The sequence below is a fragment of the Pongo abelii genome, chromosome 2 (assembly GCF_028885655.2).
Source record: "Pongo abelii isolate AG06213 chromosome 2, NHGRI_mPonAbe1-v2.0_pri, whole genome shotgun sequence".
NCBI classification, from domain to species: Eukaryota; Metazoa; Chordata; class Mammalia; order Primates; family Hominidae; genus Pongo; species Pongo abelii.
This window is the reverse complement of record NC_085928.1, coordinates 110,804,702-110,825,026: the sequence shown is the minus strand read 5'-3', so window position 1 is coordinate 110,825,026 and position 20,325 is coordinate 110,804,702. Positions and strand designations below refer to the sequence as shown.

Sequence of the window (20,325 nt, the reverse complement as noted above, 5' to 3'; positions counted from 1 at the left end):
CCACAGCCTGTGGATTATAACATAGTTCCGAGTACTTTTAGGAATTATAAAGGAATTAGAGGCCACATCTCTATTCTCATGGAATTATACTCCATGTAAGACAGGACTAATCCCAGTCAAAGCAGATAAGCACATCGACAAAAATATTACCAATTGCCACCGCTGATAAGGACTCTGTTGATCCTCCAATGGTGCATGCCCGGGGTTAGGTGTAGTGAACTGGAAGCTCTAGGAGACTCAAGGAAGAAAACATAGGCTTAAAGGATGGGTTCACTACTGAAGGTTTAATTATTTTGGAAAACCATTTAGCACAATCTCATGCTACTGTATAATTTTTGTTTTAAAGGTCTGGTACTGAAAAAATTTTTACAATAAAAATGAAACAGTTTAGTATAACTACAGATGTTATCATGATAACTATAATTTGTGTCTACATAAACCTTTCCGCCAAGAAAAGAATGCACACATATATACAAATGACAGTTTAAATGTCTAGTTTTAGGAGACTAAGAAGTTAACAATACAAAAGTAACAGCAATATGTATACTGCATATGCTACCGAACCTGACAGAAAGATATTCAATAGCCCATTTCCCCCACCTGCAGCATAAGAAATTACATTAAATAAGAGACTTCACTAAGAAAAGGAGAGAGTAGCTAAGCAACACCTTCAAATCTCAAAGGAGAGTTTTTCAAAATCCCTAAATTTAGCTATTACATACATTCATCAGCACAGCTAAAAAGTCTTTATAAACTAATTTGCAGCAACCAATAAAATAAAAATTCAGAGGAGGGTTTATTGTACAGCTGAAATTCTTCAAGCTCAAATATATCTGTTACGGTGCTGAAAGTCATCTTCCTGTTGCATGACTGCTGGGAATGTCTAATCCACTACTTTCCACAAAAGAGTACCTTTTTGTCTCTTCAAAGTTTGCTTGATTACCTGGATGGTGCTTATGCGGGTGTGTTCATTATGATTTGTGACAATCATTATGATTTGTGCTGCATACTTCAACTAACAAGAAAACAGGCCTGGTGTGGTGGTTCACGCCTGTAATCCCAGCACTTTGGGAGGCCAAGGTGGGAGGATCACTTGAGCCCAGGAGTTCTAGACCAGCCTGGGCAACATAGTGAGACCCTGTCTCAACAAAAAATTAAAAGAAATAAGTAAATTAACCGGGCCTGGTGCATGCCTGCTCTCCCAGCTAGTTGGGACACTGAGGTGGGCGAATCGCTTCAGCCTGGGAGGTCGAGGCTGCAGTGAGCTGTAATTGCACCACTGCATTCCAGACTGGGTGACAGAGCGAAACCCTGTCTCAAACATTAAAAAACAAACAAACAAACAAACACAAAAACACCTTATTTCAGATGCACTTTCATAAATCATTATCATAATTTCTTAGTCTAATAACCAGGTCTCTATCTTTCAAATCCTTAAAAGGTGTATCCTCATCTGTGCACCTTCATCAAAAGTTATTACACCTTTGTCATCCATTTCTTTGTGTATTTTTAGTTTACTTGTGCTATTCACTTTTCCCTGTGAAACCTTAAGTTTTTTACCTGCCAACTCCTTTGTAACTTTCCTACATTGATTTAAAGTAGACAGTGGTATATTTATAAATCAGCTTTCAAGAAAAACAAAAAAGCCCTGATTTGAAGTGATTGACAATTTCTGTGGTATAAATACTCTCAATTTCAAAGTTCAAAGGTTTAATGTCCAGCTCATGAAATTCCTGAATATTTGACAATCAGCTCTCATGAACAGAAAAAAATCTGCTCTAGCCATGTAGGTAAACAGTACGATTACTAGTTTTGCACTGACTTAGAAGAGTATTTTCACTAACTGCTCATTCACTTACACCATCATAAAGTTCTTCCAGCTGTGTGCATAGACAATTATAACATATTTCAGTGTGGAATCAATGATGGGTGAAAATTCTTCCCTCTATGCATCCCTGCAGAGCTAAGGCTAAATAAGCCAATTTGCTGAATTACTCAGAACCAAGTATTTATTGCATCACAAACAGATTAGTTCCCACTTGTCAGAAAATGTAATAGAGCCAAGATGCCAATTGGTGTTTGTTTTCTGCCACAAGTGCAGACTAAACAAAATGGATATTCAGTAAGCTGTATTCAAATGAAGGATGCATTTTCAAAACGGGATGGGGGAGAATAAACAGGCAACATTAATGTCAGAGGGAATTATGGGTATGAACTTTTTTTCTGCTTCTGTATAAACCTGACCCTGCTACAAATGTTCAGTGGCATAAATAATGACAATAGATGGATTTTGCTCTTGGAAACTCAAATACAGAAAGGCAACTGACATTTTCAATGTCAACATTTTGGAGGGCAATGCTTTTCCTGATTTATGGGGATGCCTATTATTTTGCCATGGATTTACCAGGAAAAAACAACCAGAAGAAAAATAAAAGTTCGAAGATCTGAAATAGAGTAGAAAAATATCTTTTTAAAAAAAAAACACTGATTCTACTGAAAATAAAAATTCATGGCTCTTCTATTGTATTAAATGAAATAGAAGGCGGAGGAAAAGAACACTATTAAAATTCTCTCCCCAAATCATCACGACTTTAAATTTCCTGGGGCTGGGGAACATGACTGGAAATTGAATGGTAGTTCCTCTGGGCTCTTCCTTTCCTCTTTCTTCTCTGCCCCTACCCCCAGTGACACTAGAACTTGAAATTGTACAATCAGATAAAAGCCTGTTCTATGGCTTCCTTCTCAGTTTAATAAGTCAGAAAAGTCACATACTTTCAGAAAAGTATGTGAAGGACATCAGAATGGGAGCTGCTGTAAGCTTGGGGATTATTTCAAGGGTCATGACTAATTTTTGATCACATGTTAATGGGAAGATTTAGCCCTGTTGTACTTCATGTGTGGGATATTCACCCACACGTCTACCTTCATGTGTGGGATATTCACCCTCATGTCTACCTTCATATGTGGGATATTCACCCATGAATTTTTAATCATGGAATTTCCCTCTGTCACCTAGGCTGGAGAGCAGTGGCATAATCATAGCTCACTGTAATGTTGAACTTCTGGGCTCAAGTGATCTTCCCTCCTTATCCTCCAGAGTAGCTGGGACTATAGGCATGCATCACCATACACAGCTAATTGTTTACTTATTTTTATTTTTTTGTAGAGATGAGGTCTCACTATGTTGTCCAGGCTGGTCTGAAACTCCTAGCCTCAAGTATTCTTCCTGCCTCCACCTCCCAAGTAGCTGAGATTACAGGTACACATCACCATGCCTGGCCATGGGAGTGTAGACTTTTTGATGAAAGATTTCCTGAGGTGACTGCCTCCTATAATCATAGTATAAAAACCAACAAGTTATGACCTCACCATTCTCAACACTTAAGACATATTTCATGCTTAGCATTAAATAGAAATGAAAACAAACGTCACAGTTTGGGTTCTCTAAGAAGCAGTCTCTGAGACAGAGTTTAATGTTCAGGAGTGCTCTTGCAATCAACACCTGTGGGAAGGAAGGGAGAAAGAGGGACTGGGTAGAGGGGAAGTTGAACTGTGATGTAGGTTTGACAGACTCAGCCACAGGGAGTTCTAGAGCAGAAATGGCTCAAAAGGATCATCCCAGTTTGAGTCAGAGTGGCTGGTCTTTTATGTCCCTGCCTCTATCCATCCATCCATCATTAGATGTGAGCCTTTCCTAGAAGGGCATGACCTTGGTGAGACGGCTTTCCATAGTGATGTGTTCCTGGAAGAGACTAAAGGCTGAAAGCTGTTCCATCAAAACACCCACTGCAGCTGGGGCAATAAATCCTTCCTTGAAGCGAAATTTGAACACCACATCTCTGTGTCAACAGCAATGAGTCTCCTTAACCTGAAAAATATCGATCATGTTTTACACATCTCACATACTAAATAAGGGCATAAGAGTCTACCTACTAATACATTCAAAATGATTTAAGAACTATTGTTTTTCCAATATCTGGTGTTGGAACAATTGGCTATCCATAAGCAAAAACAAAAACAGAACCTCGACCTAAACATCTCACTTCCATAAAAATTAACTCAAAATAAATCATGGATTTAAACATCATGTGTAAAATCATAAAACTTTTAGAAAAAAACATAGGAGAAACATAGGATCCTCAAGACCTCAAGCTAGGCAAAGAGTTCTCAGACTTGATAGCAAAAGCATAATCCATTTTTAGAAATCAATAAGTAGGATTTTATCAAATTAAAAACTTTTACTGTGCAAAAGTATGTGCCATATGAAAAGGATGAAAAGATAAGCTACAGATGTCAGGAAGTATTTGCAAACTACACACCTGACAAAGGACTGGTATCTACAGAATATAAAGAATTCTCAAAACTCAACAGTTAGAAAATGAGCAAAATATATGAATTGATACCTCATTTTGAAAATGATATACAGAGGGCAAAAAATCACATGAAAAGATGCTCAACATCACCAGCCATCAGGGAAATGCAAATTAAAGTCACAATGGGACATCACTACACACCCATCAGAATGGCTAAAATAACAGAGACAACACCAAAGGCTGGCAAGGTAGTGGAGAAACTAGGTTGATCACGCTTTGCTGGTAGGAATATATGGTATAGCTACTCTGGAAAATAGTTTGGTGACTTTTAAAAAACAAAACATGCAACTATCATATGACCCAGCAATTGTACTCTTTGACATTTATCCCAGAGAAATTTAAACTTGGAATCACACAAAAACCTGTACATAAATGTTTTTGGCAGCTTTATTTGTAATAGCTGAAAACTGGAAACAACTCAGATGTCCTGCATCAGATAATTGATTAAACAAACTATGGGTATATTAAACCATGTAATACTACTCTGCAAGAAAAAGGAATTAACTATGTATATGTGCAACAATTTTAATCTCCAAATAATTATGCTGGGAGAAAAGTCAATTGCAAGAGGTTAAATATAGGCCAAGTATGGTGGCTCAGGCCTGTAATCCCAATGCTTTGGGAGGCGAGGTGAGAGGATGACTTGAGCCTGGGAGTTTGAGACCAGCCTAAGCAACAAAGTGAGACCCTGTATGTACAAAAAAAAAAGAAAAAAAAATAGCTAGGCATGGTGGTAAGCATGTGGTCCTAGGTACACAGAGGTTGAGCCAGGAGGATTGTTTAAGCATAGGTGATCAAGGCTGTACTGAGCCAGGTTTGCACCTGCACTCCAGCCTGGGAGACAGAGTGAGACCCTGTCTCAAAAAAAATTGTTTTTAAGTTATATTCTGTTCTATAATGATTCTATTTAGATAACTTTCTTGGAATGACAAAATTATAGGAATAGGTTAGTTGTTGGGTTGTATGTGCAGGAGGGAAGTGGGTGTGGCTATAAAAGGGCAACAAGAGGGATCCTGTGGTGATGGAAATGTTCCACATATGTATTGTTTCAGTGTCAATGTCCTGGTTGGGACATTGTAATATCATTTTGCAAAATGTTACCACAAGGGGAAGTTGGTAAAGGGTACATGGGAGCTCTCTGTATTATTCTTACAACTGCATGTGAATCTGCAATTCTCTCAATATAAATAGTTTAAAAAAAGACTTTGTGAAAAAAACTTAAATTAAATTAACCACATAATTTTTTTTTTTTTTTTTACTTCCCGTTTTCCAAGTACATGGCCTTGATTCTAGTACATTCAAGGCACACATCAGCCTGAGAAAGGGGGATGATTTCTATAAAAGGAATACAAAACAAAATTAACAAACTGCAGTGCAACAGCTAATATTCAATTTCTGTCATTGAAACTATGATTTATGTTCTATCAAAAAGATACAGGCACTACCATGTTCATCACAGCACTATTCACAATAGCAAAGACACGGAATGAACCCAGGTGCCCATCAACAGTGGACTGGACAACGAAAATGCAGTACACATACACCATGGAATACCATGCAGCCCCAAAAAAGAATGAAATCATGTCCCTTGCAGCAGCATGGATGCAGGTGGAAGCCATCATCCTAAGGGAATGAATCAACACAGAAACAGAAAACCAAATACTGCATGTTCCTACTCATAAGTGGGAGCTCACGCCTGTAATCCCAGCACTTTGGGAGGCTGAGGTGGGCAGATCTCCTGGGGTCAGGAGTTTGAGACCAGCCTGGCCAACATGGTGAAACCCAGTCTCTTCTAAAAGTACAAAAAACAAATTAGCCAGGTGAACCACATAATTTAGTAGATGAAATAGTGGCATTACACATTGGTGGGATAAGGAGTTATCAATGCATGGTGTGAAGGTGATTTGATGACCTACTGCTACCTAACAAACTACCTCAAAATATAGTGGCTTAAAACCATCACCATTTTCTTTTCTCACAATTGTGTGGGTCAGGAATTCAAGCTAATCTGGGCAGACATTAATCCACACAATACTGGTTGGGGCCATTCACTCAGCTGCATTCAGGTGGTGGGCAGGCTGGGAATTCAAAGCCTTCACTCACAAGTCTGGTGCCTTGGTGCTCTGCACATGGCTTCTCTCTCCACATGGCTAGCAAGTCTTCCTTACTGCATGGTGGTCCCAGGGTAGTCAGACTTTTGCCATAGTATTTGACTTAGGAGAGGGAATAGATGAATTGGTGAACTCTGGAGCAACAGATTCTTAAGTTTCAGCACTGGAAATGACACAGCATCACTTCTGCCACATGCTTTTGGTGAAAACAAGTCACAAGTTCAGACTCAAGGGAAGGAAAAACAAACACTAATCAACATGAGGGGCCATGAGGGGCCAATTAATTAACTACAGATATGCCTTGACCTACCATGGGGTTATTTCCTGATAAACCCACTGTAAGTTGGAAGCACTGTTAAGTTCCAAGTGCATTTAATACACCTAACCTACCTAACATCATAGCTTAGCCTACCTTAAATGTCCTGAGAACTCTTACATTAGCCTACTGTTATGCAAAACCATCTAATACAAGGTATATTTTATAATAAAGTCTTAAATATTTCATGCAATTTATTGAATAATGCAGTAAGAGTAAAAACAGAATGGCTGTATGGGTATTCAAACGGTTTCTACTGAATGTGTATTGCTTTCACACCATTGCAATAAGGGAGGAGACCACCCCTCATATTGTCTTATCCCCATTTTCTGCCTCCAAAGAAAGAAGTAAAAACTAAAAGGCAGAAATGAAATCCACAGGCAGATAGCCCAGCACCACACCCTGGGCCTGGTAGTTAAAGATCGACCCCTGACCTAACCGGTTATGTTATCTATAGATTCCAGACATTGTACGGGAAAGCACTGTGAAAACCCCTGTCCTGTCCTGTTCCATTCTGATTACCAGTGCATGCAGCCCGCAGTCACATACCCCCTGCTTGCTCAATCAATCATGACCCTCTCACATGGACCCCCTTAGAGTTGTGAGCCTTTAAAAGGGACAGGAATTGCTCACTTGGGGAGCTCGGCTCTTGAGACAGGAATATTGCTGATGCCCCTGGCAGAATAAACCCCTTCCTTCTTTAACCCCATGTCTGAGGAGTTTTGTCTGTGGCTCATATCGCTACAGTAAAGTCATAAAATTGTAATTTGAGCCATTATAAGTTGGGGGACTGTATTTGTAAAATACTTTTCTTTATGGGAAATTTTTAAAAAATTACACATTCAATTAAAAAAGGAGATATTAAGCTATTCAGATTCTCTATTTCATCTTGTCAGTTTTAGTAAGTTATGCTTTCTAAAGATTTTGTTGATACTGTGGGAGGTGGAGCCAAGATGGCCGAATAGGAACAGCTGCAGTCTACAGCTCCCAGCATGAGCAACGCAGAAGACGGGTGATTTCTGCATTTCCAACTGAGGTACCGGGTTCATCTCACTGGGGAGTGTTGGACAGTGGGTGTAGGACAGTGGGTGCAGTGCATCGAGTGTGAGCTGAAGCAGGGCAAGGCATTGCCTCACCCAGGAAGCACAAGGGGTCAGGGAATTCCCTTTCCTAGTCAAAGAAAGGGGTGACAGACGGCACCTGGAAAATCGGGTCACTCCCACCCTAATACTGCGCTTTTCCAATGGGCTTAGCAAACGGCACACCAGGAGATTATATCTCGTGCCTGGCTCGGAGGGTCCTAAGCCCATGGAGCCTCGCTCATTGCTAGCACAGCAGTCTGAGATCAAACTGCAAGGCGGCAGCGAGGCTGGGGGAGGGGTGCCTGCCATTGCCGAGGCTTGAGTAGGTAAACAAAGTGGCTGGGAAGCTCAAACTGGGTGGAGCCCATCACAGCTCAAGGGGGCCTGTCAGCCTCTGTAGACTCCACCTCTGGGGGCAGGGCATAGCCAAACAAAAGGCAGCAGAAAACTCTGCAGACTTAAATGTCCCTGTCTGACAGCTTTGAAGAGAGTAGTGGTTCTTCCAGCACACAGCTGGAGATCTGAGAACGGACAGACTGCCTCCTCAAGTGGGTCCCTGACCCCTGAGTAGCCTAACTGGGAGGCACACTCCAGTAGGGGCAGACTGTCACCTCACACAGCCGGGTACTCCTCTGAGACAAAACTTCCAGAGGAAAGATCAGGCAGCAACATTTACTGTTCACCAGTATCTGCTGTTCTGGAGCCTCCGCTGGTAATACCCAGGCAAACAGGGTCTGGAGTGGACCTCCAGCAAATTCCAACAGACCTGCAGCTGAGGGTCCTGTTAGAAGGAAAACTAACTAACAGAAAGGACATCCACACCAAAAACCCATCGGTACACCACCATCATCAAAGACCAAAGGTAGATAAAACCACAAAGATGGGGAAAAAACAGAGAAGAAAAACTGCAAACTCTAAAAATCAGAGTGCCTCTCCTCCTCCAAAGGAACACAGCTCCTCACCAGCAATGGAACAAAGCTGGACGGAGAATGACTTTGACGAGTTGAGAGAAGAAGGCTTCAGATGATCAAACTACTCCGAGCTAAAGGAGGAAGTTCGAAGCCATGGCAAAGAAGTTAAAAACCTTGAAAAAAAATTAGACGAATGGCTAACTAGAATAACCAATGCAGAGAAGTCCTTAAAGGACCCGAAGGAGCTGAAAACCACAGCACGAGAACTACGTGACGAATGCACAAGCCTCAGTAGCCGATTTGATCAACTGGAAGAAAGGGTATCAGTGATGGAAGATCAAATGAATGAAATGAAGTGAGAAGAGAAGTTTAGAGAAAAAAGAATAAAAAGAAACAAACAAAGCCTCCAAGAAATATGGGACTATGTGAAAAGACCAAATCTATGTCTGATTGGTGTACCTGAAAGTGACGGGCAGAATGGAACCAAGTTGGAAAACACTCTGCAGGATATTATCCAGGATAACTTCCCCAGTCTAGCAAGGCAGGCCAATATTCAAATTCAGGAAATATAGAGAACACCACAAAGATACTCCTTGAGAAGAGCAACTCCAAGACACATAATTGTCAGATTCACCAAAGTTGAAATGAAGGAAAAAATATTAAGGGCAGCCAGAGAGAAAGGTCGGGTTACCCACAAAGGGAAGTCCATCAGACTAACAGCTGATCTCTTGGCAGAAACTCTACAAGCCAGAAGAGAGTGGGGGCCAATATTCAACATTCTTAAAGAAAAGAATTTTCAATCCAGAATTTCATATCCAGCCAAACTAAGCTTCATAAGTGAAGGAGAAATAAACTCCTTTACAGACAAGCAAATGCTGAGAGATTTTGTCACCACCAGGCCTGCCCTAAAAGAGCTCCTGAAGGAAGCACTAAACATGGAAAGGAACAACTGGTACCAGCCACTGCAAAAACATGCCAAATTGTAAACACCATCAAGGCTAGGAGGAAACTGCATCAACTAACGAGCAAAATAACCAGCTAACATCATAATGACAGGATCAAATTCACACATAACAATATTAACCTTAAATGTAAATGGTCTAAATGCTCCAATTAAAAGACACAGACTGGCAAACTGGATAAAGACTCAAGACCCATCAGTGTGCTGTATTCGGGAAACCCATCTCACATGCAGAGACACACATAGGCTCAAAATAAAGGGATGAAGGAAGATCTACCAAGCAAATGGAAAACAAAAAAAAGGCCAGGGCTGCAATCCTAGTCTCTGATAAAACAGACTTTAAACCAACAAAGATCAAAGATCAAAAGAGACAAAGAAGGCCATTACATAATGGTAAAGGGATCAATTCAACAAGAAGAGCTAACTATCCTAAATATATATGCACCCAATACAGGAGCATCCAGATTCATAAAGCAAGTCCTTAGAGACCTACAAAGAGACTTAGACTCCCACACAATAATAATGGGAGACTTTAACACCCCACTGTCAACATTAGACAGATCAACGAGACAGAAAGTTAACAAGGATATCCAGGAACTGAACTCAGCTCTGCACCAAGAGGACCTAATAGACATCTACAGAACTCTCCACCCCAAATCAACAGAATATAGATTCTTTTCAGCACCATACATCTATTCCAAAATTGACCATATAGTTGGAAGTAAAGCACTCCTCAGCAAATGTAAAAGAACAGAAATTATAACAAACTGTCTCTCAGACCACGGTGCAATCAAACTAGAACTCAGGATTAAGAAACTCACTCAAAACCGCTCAACTACGTGGAAACTGAACAACCTGCTCCTGAATGACTACTGGGTACATAACGAAATGAAGGCAGAAATAAAGATGTTCTTTGAAACCAATGAGAACAAAGACACAACATACCAGAATCTCTGGGACACATTCAAAGCAGTGTGTAGAGGGAAATTTATAGCACTAAATGCCCACAAGAGAAAGCAGGAAAAGATCTAAAATTGACACCCTAACATCACAATTAAAAGAACTAGAGAAGCAAGAGGAAACACATTCAAAAGCTAGCAGAAGGCAAGAAATAACTAAGATCAGAGCAGAACTGAAGGAAATAGAGACACAAAAAACCCTTCAAAAAATCAATGAATCCAGGAGCTGGCTTTTTGAAAAGATCAACAAAATTGATAGACTGCTAGCAAGCCTAATAAAGAAGAAAAGAGAGAAAAATCAAATAGACGCAACAAAAAATGATAAAGGGGATATCACCACTGATCCCACAGAAATACAAACTACCATCAGAGAATACTATAAAAACCTCTATGCAAATAAACTAGAAAATCTAGAAGAAATGGATAAATTCCTCGACACACATACCCCCCCAAGACTAAACCAGGAAGAAGTTGAATCTCTGAATAGATCAATAACAGGCTCCAAAATTGAGGCAATAATTAATAGCTTACCAACCAAAAAAAGTCCAGGACCAGATGGATTCACAGCCAAATTCTAACAGAGGTACAAGGAGGAGCTGGTACCATTCCTTCTGAAACTATTCCAATCAATAGAAAGAGAGGGAATCCTCCCTAACTCATTTTATGAGGCCAGCATCATCCTGATACCAAAGCCGGGCAGAGACACAACAAAAAGAGAGAATTTTAGACCAATATCCCTGATGAACATCGATCCAAAAATCCTCAATAAAACACTGGCAAACCGAATCCAGCAGCACATCAAAAAGCTTATCCACCATGATCAACTGGGCTTCATCCCTGGGATGGAAGGCTAGTTCAACATACGCAAATCAATAAACATAATCCAGCATATAAACAGAACCAACGACAAAAAACACGATTATCTCAATAGATGCAGAAAAGGCCTTTGACAAAATTCAACAATTCTTCATGCTAAAAACTCTCAATAAATTAGGTATTGATGGGACGTATCTCAAAATAATAAGAGCTATCTATGACAAACCCACAGCCAATATCATACTGAATGGGCAAAAACTGGAAGCATTCCCTTTGAAAACTGGCACAAGACAGGGATGCCCTCTCTCACCACTTCTATTCAACATAGTGTTGGAAGTTCTGGCCAGGGCAATCACGCAGGAGAAGGAAACAAAGGGTATTCAATTAGGAAAAGAGGAAGTCAAATTGTCCCTGTGTGCACATGACATGATTGTATATCTAGAAAACCCCATCGGCTCAGCCCAAAATCTCCTTAAGCTGATAGGCAACTTCAGCAAGGTCTCAAGATATAAAATAAATGTGTAAAAATCACAAGCATTCTTATACACCAATAACAGACAAACAGAGAGCCAAATCATGAGTGAACTCCCATCACAATTGCTTCAAAGAGAATAAAATACCTAGGAATTCAACTTACAAGGGATGTCAAGGACCTCTTCAAGGAGAACTACAAACCACTGCTCAAGGAAATAAAAGAGGTTACAAAGAAATGGAAGAACATTCCATGCTCATGGGTAGGAAGAATCAATATCGTGAAAATGGCCATACTGCCCAAGGTAATTTATAGATTCAATGCCATCCCCATCAAGCTACCAATGACTTTCTTCACAGAATTGGAAAAAACTACTTTAAAGTTCATATGGAACCAAAAAAGAGCCCGCATCGCCAAGTCAATCCTAAGCCAAAAGAACAAAGCTGGAGGCATCATGCTACCTGACTTCAAACTATACTACAAGGCTACAGTAACCAAAACAGCATGGTACTGGTACCAAAACAGATATGTAGACCAATGGAACAGAACAGAGCCCTCAGAAATAATACCACACATCTACAACCATCTGATCTTTGACAAACCTGACGAAAACAAGAAATGGGGAAAGGATTCCCCATTTAATAAATGGTGCTGGGAAAACTGGCTAACCATATGTAGAAAGCTGAAACTGGATCCCTTCCTTAACACCTTATACAAAAATTAATTCAAGATGGATTAAAGACTTAAATGTTAGATGTAAAACCATAAAAACCCTAGAAGAAAACCTAGGCAATACCATTCAGGACATAGTCATGGACAAGGACTTCATGTCTAAAACACCAAAAGCAATGGCAACAAAAGCCAAAATTGACAAATGGAATCTAATTAAACTAAAGAGCTTCTGCACAGCAAAAGAAACTACCATCAGAGTGAACAGGCAACCTACAAAATGGGAGAAAATTTTTGCAATCTACTCATCTGACAAAGGGCTAATATCCAGAGTCTACAATGAACTCCAACAAATTTACAAGAAAAAAACAAACAACCCCATCAAAAAGTGGGTAAAGGATATGAACAGACACTTCTCAAAAGAAGACATTTATGCAGCCAACAGACACATGAAAAAATGCTCATCATCACTGGCCATCAGAGAAATGCAAACCAAAACTACAATGAGATACCATCTCACACCAGTTAGAATGGCGATCATTAAAAAGTCAGGAAACAACAGGTGCTGGAGAGGATGTGGAGAAATAGGAACACTTTTACACTGTTGGTGGGACTGTAAACTAGTTCAACCATTTGGAAGTCAGTGTGGCGATTCCTCAGGGATCTAGAACTAGAAATACCATTTGACCCAGCCATCCCATTACTGGGTATATACCCATAGGATTATAAAACATGCTGCTATAAAGACACATGCACACGTATGTTTATTGCGACACTATTCACAATAGCAAAGACTTGGAACCAACCCAAATGTTCAACAATGATAGACTGGATTAAGAAAATGTGGCACATACACACCATGGAATACTATGCAGCCATAAAAAATGATGAGTTCATATCCTTTGTAGGGACATGGACGAAGCTGGAAACCATCATTCTCAGCAAACTATGGCAAGGACAAAAACCAAACACCGCATGTTCTCTCTCATAGGTGGGAATTTAACAATGAGAACACATGGACGCAGGAAGGGGAACATCACACACCGGGGCTTTTGTGGGGTCGGGGGCGTGGGGAGGGATAGCATTAGGAGATATATCTAATGTTAAACGAAGAGTTAATGGACACAGCACACCAACATGGCACATGTATACATATGTAACAAACCTGCACGTTGTGCACATGTACCCTAAAACTTAAAGTATAATAAAAAAAAGAGAAAAAAATAAAGATTTTGTTTATTTTATCCAAGTTGTCAAATTTATTGGCATAAAACTATTTGTAGTATTGCCTTACTATCTTTTGAATATGTTGGTAAGATCTCTAGTGACATCTTCTTTTCCATTTCTGATATTGTTCATTTGTACTTTTTCTTTTTCTTCTTATCAGCTATCCAGGCATTTATCAATTTTATTACTCCCAAGGAACCAACTTTTGTATATTTCATGGATTTTGCTTTTTCCACATATCAATATGCTCTGGAGTACTTCCATATTAGTATATATAGATCTACCTCATTTTTCTTAATTGCTGCCATAGTATTCCATATTATGGAGGTACCAGAATTTATTTAATCATACGCATTGTCATTAATGTCTTTTTTTTTTTGCCATTAGACTACTGAAGCAAACATCCTTTTATGTGTCTCTATGTGCACATGAGAAAGGTCAGACCCCCAGAAGTTAAATTCCTGGGCCACAGAGTATCTTAATTTTACATTTTAAAATAGATCTCCCAAACTGCTTTCCAAATGGCTGTGCCAATCTGCACTTCCACCAAATGGGTAGGGACATTCCCCACTGATCCATGGCCTTGCCAATATTTAGCAGCATCAGCCTTTTTTACTGATGAGTGAATTGATCACTGATGAGTCTGAGCATCTTGCAGCTGTTTATATCTTGAGGGTTTTCTCCTCTGAAAAGGCTTTTCTCATCTACTTTCTATTTTTTAAAATATATTGAAGATATTAAAGCCTTGGTTTCTTAACATGTTCAAAATAGATTTTCTAATCTGTTCCATCTTTTGCAGTTTTATTGTGCCTTTTTTCACACGATGTCTTAGATTTTGATGTGGTTAAATTAATCACTGTTTTCCTTTATGATCTGGCATTTGTGTCCCACTGAAGAAGGTCTTTTATTCTGGTTCTGAGAGTTCAATTAACGCTCATCAGTTAATCAGAATCTCTTGTCTCTGGAGGGCAGCTCTACCACTGAGTTCCAGGATCCAGCCCCCAGGGCACCATGCTCCTCTTCCTCATTCCTCCATTCAACTATGCGGAGCTTTCAACCTCTCATGCCTTACTCCAGACTTTAATATCTGTCAATCCTCTCCCATCCCTACCCCACCCCATACACACCGTAAAAACAACTTGGAACCACAGAATACTAGAAGGGACCTCAGGAATTGTTTGGTCTAAAACTTTTTTTCTTTTTTTTTGGAGACAAGGTCTCACTCTGTCATCCAGCCTGGGGTACAGTGACATGATCACAGCTTACTGCAGCCTAGCCCTCCCTGGGCTCAAAGGATCCTCCCACCTCAGCCTCCCAAGTAGTTGGGGCCAAAGGCACAAGCCATTACACCCAGCTAATTTTTTACTTTTAGTAGAGATGGGGTCTTGCCATGTTGCCCAAGCTGGTCTTGAACTCCTGGGCTCAAGCGATCCACCCATCTTGGCCTCCCAAACTGCTAGGACGACAGGCGTGAGTCACCACACCCAGCCCAAACTCTCATTTTTATAGATGAGGATTAAGAGATGTAGACCTTGCTGTCCAGTATGGTAGCTACTAGCCACATATGGCTTCTAAATTTTAGCTTAATTAAAATTCAAAATTCAGTCACACTAGCCAAATTTCAGATCCTCCACAACCATATGTAGCTAACGGCTACTGTATCAGAGAGTGTGGGTCTAGAACATTTCCATCATTACAGAATGTTCTAGCAGACAGGGTTGCTCTAGAGCTCATTACTTAAAGGGTAGTCTGCTGATTGGCAGTAGGAACACAGGCATAACTAGGAGCTAGTTAGAAATAGATATCTCAGGTTCTACCTCAGACCTACAGAGTCAGAATCTACAATTCAACATGATCCACAGAAGTCTGCATGCAAATTAGAGTCCGAGAAGCCCTAAAGTCATGTGATTTTTTTTTTTTTTTTGAAAAGTCACTACAGCTGATTGATGTTCAGGCCCTTCCCTTGACCCAGCTACCACTTTCCCTTATCATCCTGTGTCCTTCTTATTATCTCCCTGCCACATTTGCTTTCTCAATATGTTTTATTACAGCATTTCTTTATTAACATTTACAGGCTGGGCATGGTGGCTTATGCCTGTAATCCCAGCACTCTGGGAGGCCAGAAGTTTGAGACCAGCCTGGGCAACACAGTGAGACCTGTTTCTACCAAAACCAAAAATATTTACAAAGCAGCCAGGCCACTGAAGCCCTCATAAAACATCCCCTTCTCCATGCCCTCACTCTCATTCTGGTAAGTGCTTGCTTGGCAGGCTTGTGGCCCAGGCCCAGGCCCCTGTGATGGTTGTGGTATTGCTCAGCGCTTTGCCTGGGGAACTGCTGTTGGAGGGCTAGAAACTAAAGCCAACCTTAAACCCAGTGGGGCACCAGTCATCAACCAAGTGTATGGCACACTTGGTCTTGGTGGGACAATGGCAGCATTCAGTCTTTAGGCTACAACCCTGGGGCAGAACATGCAGAACAAACTCTGTACTTGCTTCAGTCAGTGTCATATCTAGCCATCTGATTGGAGAGTACAAAGTAGGTCCTGGCAATCTCCAAATGTAAGCACTGCTCAACCAGGTAATTGGTTAGTAGGTCACAAAAAGGAAGTTAATTTGGAGGTAGGGGACCAAGCTGGCCTTAAACTCTGAGAGGTCTGCTTTCAGGGTACCACCAAAGTTCAGGGAGGTAGTGATGGAGGAAGTCTGGTCCAAGCAGTGGCTAAAGTATGTGGGGCCCTTGGGGTATAGGTTGCAATGACATGTGTTGGTCCATTGTCTCCCAAGAAGACACAGTCCAAGGGTTCCAGGGTGGCATGGTGGTCGGATAGAGTTGTAGGGTTCCATCATTGCTGGCAACACCCAGGGGATAGGTGGATGGCCAATTCCAGCTTGGATTTCTTGCCGTTGTTGAAGATGACTCCTTCATCAGCAGCAAGGTGAAGCCTGGGCCAGAGCTACTCCCAGAGTTGAGGAAGATCATGAAGTCCTGTGCACTGCTTGTCAGTTTCTGCATAAACTCTAGTATTGGATCAATGGTCTCCCAAAGCTGAGGAAGATCATGAAGTCCTATGCACTGCTTGTCAGTTTCTGCATAAACTCTAGTATTGGATCAATGGTCTCTTTCTTTTTTTCTTTCTTTTCTTTTTTCGTGACTGTGCAGCAGGCACAGGCATCTTTGAGAGCAGACTCCAGGTCCATAAAGACCAAAGTGCTACAGGAGTTGCTGCAAAATCCTAAGGTTTCATTACTGGACTCAGTACCACTGGGCTTGCACTGTGTTCCAGGCAGTAGGGTCTTCAACAAACACTCTGAGGTGGGATTGTAGGGGATCAGTTTCTGCAGACACACTGCAAGTGTCTGGCAACACTATTGTGGAGGCTAAAGTAACTCCATCTCGGATGCTAATCCACAATGTTGATTTCTGAGTAACCCCAGTTTTGGGAAGGCCTCCAAGTTTTCTACTTTATCTATTGTTCCTTGTATAAGAGCATGTGACAGGCTGTTCTTACATTGTTATAAAGAAATACAGCTGGGCGCGGTGGCTCATGCCTGTGATCCCAGCACTTTGGGAGGCAGTGGAGGGAGGATCATTTGAGGTCACGAGTTCAAGACCAGCCTGGCCAACATGGTGAAACCCCATCTCTACTAAAAATACAAAAAATTAGCCGGGCGTGGTAGCGGGTGCCTGTAATCCCAGCTACTGAGGAGGCTGAGGCAGGAGAATTGCTTGAACCTGGGAGGTGGAGGTCATACAGAGCCAAGATCACACCACTGCACTCCAGCCAGGGGAACAGAGTGAAACTCCGTCTTAGAAAAAAAAAAACAAAAAAAGAATTACCTGGGACTGGGTAACTTATAAAGAAAAGAAGTTTAATTGGCTCATGGTTCTGCAGGCTATACAGGTGCTGGTATCAGCTTGGCTTCTGGAAAGGCCACAGGGAGCATTTACTCATGGCAGAGGGCAAAGCAGGAGCAGGCATCTTACATGACTAGAGCAGGAGCAAGAGAGTGAGGGGTAGGTGCCATACACTTTTAAACAACCAGATCTCACAAGAACTTACTATTGCAAGGACAGCATTAAGGGGATAGTGCCAAATCATTCATGAGAAATTCACCCCCAGAATCTAATCACCACCCATCAAACCCCACCTCTAACACTGGAGATCACAATTCAACATGAGATTTAGAGAGGACAACATCCAAATTATATCAGAGCACATACTTACCTACCTGCCCTTAGGTCAAAACAACCTTGGTCTGGGAGGGTAACAGCACAGAGATTTACCTGTCTTGCTGCTGTCAAAGACCATGCTTCTGTCTGTAAGTTCCCTAATAAATCACCTTTTACTGACAAGCTGGATTTTTCTGCTTCATTCTTTAGTTTCTCAGCTCCTTCTGTATTTGGAGGTCACTTTGAATATATGGCCCTTTCAAACCAGGAATTCCTGTAAAAATGTTTTTTATATGTTCTGGTCTTCCCTAAAATATTTTATGAATTAGATCAAACACAATAAAAATTTATTAGTTATTACTATGCCTAAGAGATTATAAGTGGCTTTCCCACCTCTAAATTACAGAAGACATCATTCCTATCCTAGAGGACTTTCTCGTGTAGTTGGAAAGATATTCGATAATGTTTATTTAAAAGCTGTAACAATTACACAAGGCTGAGAATCTGAGAGCTAGATGGGTGATAAAGACAGGTTTACAGTGGGGATCAGAGGAGAGAAAAAGAGGGAGGAGAGTCAGGGAAGAAGAATAATGAACTGAGTCTCAAATAAAGGTTAATATATTCACGTAGGATCTATCAAAACTGGAGCCGTATTTCAACCCATTGTTTTCAAGCACCTAGAACAAAGTGAGGCCATAGTAGACACATACCAAACCCAAATGGATGAGTAGTAGTGGGCGGCAGAATTCCAAAAGCAGGTTGCACCTGATTGCTAAAAGGCTTGAAAACAGGTCAAGAAATACTGCTATTTAGGTTAGTCATTTCCCTTCAATAACTCGAAGTACCTAAACATAGACTTTTTTTTTTTTTTTTTTGAGACGGAGTTTCGTTCTTGTTGTCCAGGCTGGAGTGCAATGGCGCGATCTCGGCTCACCCCAACCTCCGCCTCCCGAGTTCAAGCGATTCTCCTGCCTCAGGCTCCCGAGTAGCTGGAATTACAGGTATGCACCACCACACCCGGCTAATTTTGTATTTTTAGTAGAGACGGGGTTTCTCCAGCTCAGGCTGGTCTCCAACTCCCGACCTCAGGTAATCCGCCCGCCTTGGCCGCCCAAAGTGCTGGGATTACAGGCGTGAGCCACCGCGCCCGGCCAACACCGACTCTTTTCACCCTCCCAGGTATCTAGAAAGTCTAGTGGGAGGGAAATTCCTGGCTTTGGCCACTACAGTAACAACACCTAGAGCAGTGCTCAACTGACTGAAGGCTCCTGTGAGTCGCCCTCTTCCCCTGGCCCCCCAATCCGTGGGAAAGGGCTGGCGGAAGGCCACACAGCACCTCGATTACGCCATTTCATTCGCCACTGCACCATCTATCGGACACTAGCTAGGCTCTTCCAGGACCGGACGCACCTCTGTCCCCAAGGTGCCACCTGACAGCCAACACCGACAGGGTGATGCATGAATACAGTCATTATTCAAATTAGCTAACACCTAACTCAGTCGGGTGAGTCTCGCCAGTCCCTCTGGGTTGACTGTCCCGCCCCGCGCTTACACCCGGGCGCGTCGGGCGGGAGAACTAGCGCAGGATGGATGGGGATGGCGGAGGCAAGGCCGCGCACGCGCAAACGCGGGCGCGCCGCCGGGCCCTGCTAGTGCGCGGAAAACGCATGCGCTGGCGGCCCGCGCCGCCTTAAGTGCCGCGCTCGCCCGGGTCGGCCCAGTCGGCCTGTCAGCCGGCTTCGAGATAAGTCCAGGCGCTTGCGCGGCGGCGGCTATGGCGGCGGAGGAGGAGGAGGTGGACTCTGCCGACACCGGAGAGAGGTAAGCGCAGCCAGCAGGGGGCAGGGGGCTTCGTGTGTCTCCGGCGCGCACCCTCCGCGCGGGCCGGGTTGGGGCCCAGCGGGCAGCAAGCACCAAGGACTCGCCGCCCGCCTGGCGACGACGGGCCGCTTCCTCGACCCTCCCCGGCATGAGTCCGCGCGGCGCCCAGAGGCGTCCCGGCGCCGCTCTGCCCGGGAGAGGCTCCCCTCAGCGCCGGGGCCCCGAGGTGTCTGAGCCGGATTCCGGCCGCGCCGGGAGGCCGCCTTGACCCCGCGCGGAGAGTCCGCCCCGTTGTTGTGTAAGCCACCCCGCAGGCCGGCGACGGAGCTGGCCGCGGCGGCCGCACCGGCTTGGGCTCTGCCAAGGGACCCGGCCTGCCCCAGTGCGGCCGGCGGGCGGTGCCCGGTCGACCCTGCACCTGACGGCGAGGCGCT

At 42.6% G+C, this 20,325-nt stretch overlaps 2 protein-coding genes across 7 annotated transcripts in view; one reads left to right on the top strand and one right to left on the bottom strand.

The window, feature by feature from the left end:
• ANO10 (anoctamin 10) overlaps positions 1–20,325 on the bottom strand; it is a 328,446-nt gene that overhangs the window by 307,955 nt on the left and 166 nt on the right. The window lies entirely within an intron of this gene.
• The window catches only part of ABHD5 (abhydrolase domain containing 5, lysophosphatidic acid acyltransferase), a 30,663-nt gene continuing 29,289 nt past the window's right edge, over positions 18,952–20,325 (top strand). For 2 of the 3 annotated variants that reach the window (XM_054550454.2, XM_054550455.2), the window contains exon 1: positions 18,952–19,891. In XM_054550454.2, the coding sequence (XP_054406429.1) occupies positions 19,845–19,891 (47 nt within the window). In that variant the 5' untranslated portion in view covers positions 18,952–19,844. 3 annotated transcript variants of the gene reach the window in all.